We start from the raw sequence: 9446 nt of genomic DNA on the forward strand, positions 1-9446 counted from the left end.
TTTTCTAATTGGTTAATCTCTGCTCTTAATTTGGTTATCTGGCTTCGTCTAGTAACTTTAGGTTCCATTTTTTCTTGTTTTTCTAGCTGTTTTAATTGCAACATGAGATTATTTACTTGGTCTGTCTCCATTCCCTTGATGTGAGCACTGAGGGCAATAAATTTGCCCCTCAGGACTGCTTTTGCTATGTCCCACAGGTTTCTTTGTGAGGTGTTTTCATTTTCATTGAGTTGTAGGAAATGTTTTATTTCTTCTCTGATCTCTTCCATTACCCAGGCATTGCTAAGGAGAGTGCTGTTCAATTTCCATGTATTAGAGAAATTTCTGTGGTATGCTTTGTTATTGAGAACTAGCTTGATTCCACTGTTCTCAATAACAGTGTCGATCCCTTTGTATTTGCTTAAGTTCCTTGCATGAACTATGATATGATCTATTTTGGAGAAAGTTCCATGAGCTGCTGAGAAGAATGTGTACTGTGTTGTTTTAGGGTAAAATACTCGGTAGATGTCAGTTAATTCCGCTTGAAGTATGGCCTCAATTAATTCGGTAGCTTCTTTGCCAATCCTCTATTTGGTAGACCTGTCCTTTGGTGAGAGTGGTGTGTTAAAGTCTCCTAGTATTATCGTATTGGGATCTATTTTATTCTGTAAGTTTGAGAGCATTTGTTTAACATATCTGGGTGCACCAATATTTGGGGCATATAAGTTGATGATTCACCATTAATTTTTTAAATGAAGACTAGATATTTCACTTGTAACTCTATCAAATTATACGCCCAAATAAGCTTAGTTTAAAAACTGATGTTAAGTTCTGTGAGGACAATAAATGTTGTAAGTTATGAATAAGGCTTTTTTTGAAAATATGAGAATGATTAGTTTACTAAAATGTTCCTCATTCAGACAATTCAAGAAAAAGCTAATGTTATAGAAATATCTTTTCTCAGTATATTTTTTAAAATTTGTATCAACCACCATTTTTAGACACTCACCAAATTTGTATAAATCCCTAATTTTATGTCCTGTGGTTAACTATTTTTACTTTCTCTTTAAATATTCTTGTGACTATTTCCCCAATCAATATTTTTTCATGATTGTCTTTTATAGTCCAACCCTATATAAATGAATATAAAGATGCATAAAATTAGTGAAAATCCACATAGATAGTTGAAACAAGTTGTAAAGATATGCATAATTAAAAGAAATCCAATGTGTCTAAAAGAGATAGATAGGATTACCACTATGACAACAATACATATGAGCTTAGATAATGCTAAGTTCTGTCATTTTTTCCAGGTACCTATATAGATTTATGCTCTCATTTTTTTTCATTTTCCAAGACTCTAACTTGTTTTCACTCAGTGCCCTGACCCTACTGCCCTTCATCTTCTAACACAACCTTGTAGCTTTAAGGAAGCTACTTTTGCCCAGCTCACACCTGTAATCCTTAGGAGAATCAGGGCTGAGATCTGAGGATCACGGTTCAAAGCCAACTGGGCAGGAAAGTCCATGAGACTCATCTCCAATAAACCACCAGAAAAAGAAAAGTGGCACTGTGGCCTAAGTGGTAGAATACTAGCCTTGAACAGGGACAGCATCCAGGCCCAGAGTTCAAGCCACATGACCCACAAATAAAAAAAGAAAGCTACTTTTGTTCTTTTCCAGGTCATTAAGTCTAACAAGCTAATAATCACTAGATAATACTACATTTGAACCATTGTTCTGTTCTAAGAATCAATGATATTCTAGCCTATCACATCCTGTCCAAATCCCTCTGCATATATCTCATAATTCTCTAGAATTTAGCCCAATCCTATGTATCTAGTTTCATTTCCAGTTCATGACACTCCCAGTATGAACAACTGGTTCTCAATCTTAGCAACCAACCCCTTACCACCACAACGTTCTTCTCTAAGCCACATTATGCTTACTACATTCTATTTTTGTACTTTGGTCTGTGTTGTTAAATGTTCCTGGATTTCTTCTTTCTTCTAAATCTTATCTGCCTTTTAGGTTAACCTGGCATCTACTTCCTTCATACACCTCTCCCCAATCCTGCCAGAAATACTGACCTCTCTTTTCTCCAGGCCTTTACTACAAGTATATAAAAGCTTGAAGCTAAACTGTTGTAATTTTTCATTATATTATACTTTATATTTTAATTTTTCTTTATTTTATTGGTGTGCTTGTCCAGCGTTAATAATCCTAGATTGTCAATTAAGGGTAAGGAAAATCAATTCCTTCTGTCAAGATCATAGCATAGGACTTGGTACATAGATACTTACATAGTATGTGTGATCAGTTACTAGTGAAGTTACCAGTGCTTTCTTACATTTCTTAGCTTGCAGATTGAGAATGGAGGATGATGATTTATAGTCTTTCAAAGTTCATACCACCAGAAATCTCCATTGGGGTTATAGTTCATTGAGAATATTTATTTAGTATTCCTCTGAGTATTCTTTAAAAAAAATCTGTATTTCTTTATACACTTAAGCTTATAACCATTCAAAACAGCCCATTTGTTTGATCTTGGTAGAAAATGTAACTGTTGAAATGGCCTATTTATGGTGAATCAATGGTGCTGTAAATGTATTGGGAAATAGATATTGTATGGATAGAGGAACAATCTAAGCAAGAACACTGTCTAATAAATGTTTACATGCCATCAAGTCTCCAAACATTAAATATCATACACGATAGAATCTTTCTTGCCCTGTAATTTATCTCAATTTTTTTCCATTACTTTCATTTTTCTCTTTTAGCTTTACTCACAGACAAGCCTCCCAAGCCATTGTTCCCCATGGAGAATCAGCCAAGTGTTATAGATGTCCAGCTGGGTAAGTCCCCTTCTGGGAATAATAGATCCTAAACGTGCTCTCTGTTAACAGATGTGGAAAATTGCATGCGCCAGGAAAGGTTTATTGCCACTGTTCTTACATGCAAATTAATTTGCATTCTGCTCATTTATAACCCTGGAGTTCAGTGCAACAGCAGTTTAAGGAAATGAGTTTGTATTGCATCAGAAATGGCAATATTAATTTGTTACACTGGGTATTAAATGTGCTGTATGACAGAGCTTTTTAACTCAGTGATCGATAGATTTGTGCTGTCTTCCACTGGTGATTGGTACAAAAAACTTTTCGTACATGTCAGCAAATTTTTTTATTTGGAAGCATTAACTCCTGGTGACTGAGCACTTCCCAAAATAAAAGACAGTCCTCAGTGCAGCCTTTATCATAATTTGATAATATTATTTCCAATGAGACAATTCAGTGCTATTTAAAACTTGTTTTTAGGTTGGGATCTTGAATATTTATGAGTCATCTGATGTCAGAAAAAGGAGAAAGTAGATTTAGTAGTGTCACTGTGTTTGCACACACTCAAATAAGAACACAATGTGTTGTGCTGTGTTGTTGAGTCCCTACCAAGTACTGTAAGCTTGAGAGGCTTCGTAGGTTTTTTCAAATCATTGTCTTTAATATGAGCTATGTCCTTGAACATTTCTGAACTTTCACGTATCCTGGGTTTTATCCTAGTAATTTGAATTAATTCTAAACAGAAGGACCATGACATAACTTAGGATTTGTATTAAGGGATGTCTTAGGCTAACATTTGCTATATGATACTTTAAATTTGTGACAATAGTAGCATCCAGCATTTATATATAGCAAGGAGGATAAATTGACCCTATTATTTTGCCCATTTGGAAGTTTATGACCCAGCTTTTGATTTTTTCTAACCCAACATAGATGGTTAGAGATTTACTTTTGTCTTGAAAATAGGAAAGAATAAATGATATTTCTAAGAGCTTGTTTCTTCCTCTAAGAAGAAATATAGCACTGTGTAAATAGCAAACTCAATATATGAGTACTAAAGTATGTTAAAACAAAAGAAGAAAAGTAATAAACATATAGTCAAGTAGAGACTAAGGAAGCAATGATCATTCTGTAACTAATGTTGACGTGTTATGATTCTCTCCATAGTCTCTGCATTTATTTTATTTTTATTTTATTTTATTTTATTATTATTATTATTATTATTTTGTAATGACTATGCTTTTTAAAGCCACAATACAGATGTACTAACCTCAATAATATAGATTATTTACCAATAATGTTTGCGCATATTTCTCCATCTCAAACTGAGATTAAAAATATTTGCAGGGCTCTCTGTAGTTTTCCAGGCATTAAATGAACCGTTTGTTGATCCATTTGTATTACTTTATATTGGAGATTCCAATGGATAAATTATTGTCAGAAGAACAATTATATATTAAGGTGAGAAAAAATCATAAATATTCCACAGAAACTGTAAATGAATTTATGTTTGTGGTGTCTGCAGGAATATTTTTACCTTCTCCTCTACCATTAAGCATACTTATATTTCAACAGAAAAAATCTGGGAAGTATGGCTCCAGACAAAGAGTAGGATTTATATAGTGGATATATTTCATCTACTTTGACTGCCATTCAGGGCATCTGTAGTATTCCAACATAGGTAATTGTACCAAAAGAACAAACCAACACTGTCAGCCAAGAAAATCATCAAAATAATTTGCTCCTAATGTAAATTAGGTGTAAGGTTGAGCTTTTCTGTCTTTAATTTTGTAAAAGAACTGAGAAGGAACTTTGCTGACAGAAAAATGGAGATTTGTTCATTTCATGCTCAAGTTTCAGAAACAATACAAACAAAATCAGATCTTTGACATTTCAAGGACTATACAACTAGTTCATTCTGATTCTAACCTTTCCTCAGATTTATTTGGCAACATTACTTTACAAGGAGAAATTTGTTATAAATTGGTCTTATACCCCAGTAAAGGCAGCATTCGGAACACTTAGTGGAAGACCTGCAGCTGTAATGATGACATTTTTAAAACACTAGATGTTAAAGAAATTGATCTAGATGACCGCAGCTCACATCTTTAATTCTACATATTCAGGAGGATCGTGATTTGAAGCTAGCCTAGGCAGAAAAATCCATGAGACTCTTATCTCCAATTAAGCAGCTAAAAGTTAGAAATGCAGCTGTCACTTAAGTGTTATAGCACTAGCCTTGAGCACAAAAGCATAGGGACAACACCCAGGCATATATATATATATATATATATATATATAGAGAGAGAGAGAGAGAGAGAGAGAGGGGGGGGAGGGCGAGGGGGGAGGGAGAGAGAGGGAGAGAGAGAAGTTGAAATTTCAGAACTCAGTAAGATAATAACTTATTGAAATAATTTTCTTTCAGTATCTAAAGTTTATCAAGTACATTGAGCTTTAGACATCCTCAAAGTAGAATTGACATTGGAACTACAAAAATACATCAGTATAATCCAAATGATGTGTTATACACATTACCACATTTGGGTTTCTCATATCTAATAACTTAAAATTTGAAGCAATATTGTGGTGAAGTTGGCCATAGATCTTTCTGTGAACCTTAACATATTTTCATCCCTCTCTACTTGAGTCTGGGTTGGTCTTAGGGATAGGTTTGAGCAATACATTTACAGAATAATAAATTCTGAGATACTATAATCTGGGTAAAGAGATTTGAAACTTCTCAGTTGCTTTGTGTGCTCTGAAATTACTACTTGATGTTCAAGTGATATGGAGAAATCCTAGCCTAAAAGATAAGACATCATCTGGATAACATCCTCAGACAAAAAAGCACTAAGGTATCTAGGCATGTGAGTAAAGAAGATATCTTGAAAATATGTGCACCAGCTGTCTTTGGTTATGCTGTATAGATTGATGACAAATCACAGAGATTAATTCTTCTCAAAAGATCTGCTATAAACATGATGTGTAAAATGAATTCAAAATAAGGAATAGTTTATTGGGTAAAATGAGAAATTATCTGAAAAATATGAAATACTCAATTCAAGGTGACTTTAGAAAATAAGGATTTAAAAATTGTTTATGTGTTCATTTGAGAATGAAACTCTGCTATTCTTGGTATTTCTAAAGGCAATATAATAAATGAAAATTTCCCATAGAAATAAATACTTTTAGTACAGGAGTTGGCATAGGTATAGATATTTTGTTGTTTATCTAGAGGAAAATAAACATCTTCAGTTTCTCTCTTGTATAGTGTAATCCGATAGTCCTCTGTGAGGTTGTAGTAATTTGCATACAATTTTGCTGACATAGTGATGACAGTTTGCTTGTTGCTAAATAGTGTTCACATTGTAATGATGAAAGAAGATTAATATTAATGAAATGACCATATATTTCAGGATGATAAATACATTCTTAACAAAATAGTCTGAAAACTGTTTTTCTTACATAGCAAGCTTCTGAAACTAACTTGTCTATTTTAATGTACAATCTATACAGAAAAAAAGATTTTTTTGTTTCTTTTGTATGTTCTTCCCCGTGGTATATCCCTTGTTGTCACTGTATTTGATTCTGGTGCCCTGCATGTTGTATATACATTTTTCTAATTTGGGGAAATAACAAAATTCTGAAACAAGGATACAGGTTGACCCATTGTAACAATGAGACATACAAGATACTATGTTGAAAATGAACTTTACAACTTCAGGGGCAGGGAGAGAAGAGTTGAGGAGGTGAGGAGGGAAGGGATATTAGGGGAAAAGCAAAGGAGAGGGTACCAATGCTCAATAGGAAATGGACTCATTACCTTACTCATGTAACTGTAACCCCTCTGTACAGTATTTTTACAATAAAAGGGGAAAAAGCACATGTTACAGTTATATGAGTAAGGTAATGAGTCCATTTCCTATTGAGCAGTGGTACACCCTCCTAGTATATGTCTGAGACAAGCAGAAATGATCAGATAAGTTGATTTTGGGTGAAATGAACCCGAAGATAATGACTCAAATGGTCTTTCTTTCTTGCTATTGTTTCTAACATATTTGTAAGATGATTTCTTTGTTGCTTTGTATGTCCTTCCCCCATGCTATAACCTCTGTTTTCACTGTATTTGATGTTGGTATAATTGGGGAGGGGAAGGAAAAACAAATTGTTTAAATAGGGATACAGGTTGACCCATTGCAACAATGAGACGTACAAGACATTATGTCAAAAAATGAACTTTACAACTTTAGCGGGGTGGGGGTAGATGGGCAGGCATGGTAAAGGGAAACAAAGGAGGATGCAACAATGCTTGATAAGAAATGTACTCATTACCTTGCTCATGTAATTGTAACCCCTCTGTACGGTATTTTCACAACAAAAAAACATAATAACAAAAAAAACTTTCAAAAAAACATTCAATTTTGACCTGTTATCTTCTGTTTATTTCTCCCAAGGTAAGTTTAGCTTTAAATTTGAGATATAAACCTTTACTGTCCTTGTGCTAATTCTTTTCTCATAAGTTGGAGAGGAATGTTTTAATACTTTTGTAGAAAAAAATAACACTAAAATAACATACTGTATCTTTCATACCAAAAGTATTAAAACACCATGAGGATGTGGCCCACTTGATATATATCAGTGCTAGGAAGACCTGTACTTCATGTACATCTATTTAAAATGGTATTGGAATGCACTATAAACTTTAACACACTTCAAGAATCTTGGGAAACATCAATGAACAAATTCGGATGCAAAGAGTTGAGAAAAACCATTTCATTTAAATTAAGGATGAATCTGAAAATAGACTCTATTCTCACTGATGATAATTTTTGTCGTGAAACTTCCCAAGACTTCAAATTGGCCAGTAACTCATGTAGAAAATAAATATAAATACAATTTACTTTCTCTTTCTCCATCAAAAAGTCAAAAAGAAGGTCTAGGGGTCTTAGGCATATCAGAAAAATTTGCACCCATACAGTGATCCAACCTAATTGAATTACATCAGATCTTTCAGAAAGTCAACAGTTCATCTCTAGATGAGTTTATTCTGGCAATGAAAGATTCTTTGTCTTTTTCATTCTCATTCAGAATTTATTTTATTTTTATGGGCTGTTGAAATTAATCTTTCATGACTACATTATGTGCTTCTGGCTCAAACTGTCTCTGTGTGCGTAGGTAGTGTTAATAATCAGATATCCATTTCTTCAGCATATAAGTTTTTACTAAAAACTGTAGTAGATCCCCTTAGAGACACTGGAAAAGACTACAAGAGAATAAGGCAGGAATAGAAAGAAAATAATTTAAATAAAACTCACTGAAAGCTGTTGAATAGTAGGCACAGTAAGGATGGGGAAAGTGACAGTAAATGAGAGAGGGGTCCATTTTATTTAAATACTCTATATATGTGATATAGTATAAGGAAACTCCTTTGATCAATTAGCAAGCACTAAAAGCAATGAATTACAAGACTGTAAATAAGTCCTATATTAGGCATAAATACTAATGGGAAGAGGGAGAGTGACCAGAGGGTGAAGGAGGGTAAATATGGTCAAAACACTTTATATATGTGTGTGAAAAAGGAGCAGTGAAACTTGCTGAGATTGGCTTGGAAAGGGGATGATGAGAAAGAGTGATGGAGGAGGTGATCAGTTCAAGGTACATTGAATGAATATATGGACAAGTCAAAATGAACACTCCCTGTACAACTAATTAATCCTAATAGAAATGTAAAAATTAAACTATGACTACACCACTGTGTTTAAAAAACATCCATTCAACATAAATGCTATGGTCTATTTGAAAAATCTCTACTGGATGAACATTTATCGAGTTCTTACTAAGTGCCAAACAGTGTGTTAAAATTACAGAAATAGAGAAGTGAATAGAATAAAATGAGAATCTTTTCCTTAGACTTTCAGATTAGTAGGGAAGACAAGTGTGCTAGTAGACTATGATAGCTGCCATTACAGAGATGAGCAAAGAGAATGAATTTTCTTCTACCAAGACCACATATTTTAAAGGTAGTATGCTCTCAGTTCATTCAGTAACATTGACGTAGCCCTGCTTCTTTAACCCCAATACTAAATTTATTTGACTGTAATTAAAATTGCCAATGATAAGTCCTTTTGAAATCATAAATTGTTCACTATCTACTTCAATAAGCAAATATTGTGTGAGGAAACATCTAATACCTTTAAGCCAATTCAATTTTAGCAAAATCAGTCAACTCCTTCTAAAGTTGACATAGAACAAATACCCTAAAGCAAGTCAAACAAATGAGCTAAAATGTCAAACTAGAATTATTGTTGATACCAATTGCAGTACATGATAATTTCATTAGCCGGAATTATGGCTTAATATGTGTATTGTGTATATCATAGTGGTAACAAATATCTTTCTTCCTTCCTTATGTGTATTGTGTATATCATAGTGCTAACAAAAGATTCGTTTCTTCCCTTCCTTCCTTCCTTCCTTCCTTCTTTCCTTCCTTCCTTCCTTCCTTCCTTCCTTCCTTCCTTCCTTCCTTCCTCCTTCCTTCCCTTCTTTAGCAGTCTTAGGTATAGAACACATGGCTTTCTGCATAATAGCCAAGCACTCTACCACTGAGCTACATCCTCAAGCCTCATTTTTTTTT

The 9446-nt window shown here is 33.8% G+C and overlaps 1 protein-coding gene across 1 annotated transcript in view; it reads left to right on the forward strand.

Moving 5' to 3' along the window:
• Positions 1 to 9446, forward strand: part of Il1rapl2 (interleukin 1 receptor accessory protein-like 2) — a 1034228-nt gene that overhangs the window by 780239 nt on the left and 244543 nt on the right. The window contains exon 5 of the mRNA XM_013025880.1: positions 2759 to 2833. Within this exon, the coding sequence (XP_012881334.1) occupies positions 2759 to 2833 (75 nt within the window). The remainder of the gene's footprint in view (positions 1 to 2758; positions 2834 to 9446) is intronic.

This window comes from Dipodomys ordii, unplaced genomic scaffold, assembly GCF_000151885.1.
Source record: "Dipodomys ordii isolate 6190 unplaced genomic scaffold, Dord_2.0 Scaffold88, whole genome shotgun sequence".
Taxonomy (NCBI): Eukaryota; Metazoa; Chordata; class Mammalia; order Rodentia; family Heteromyidae; genus Dipodomys; species Dipodomys ordii.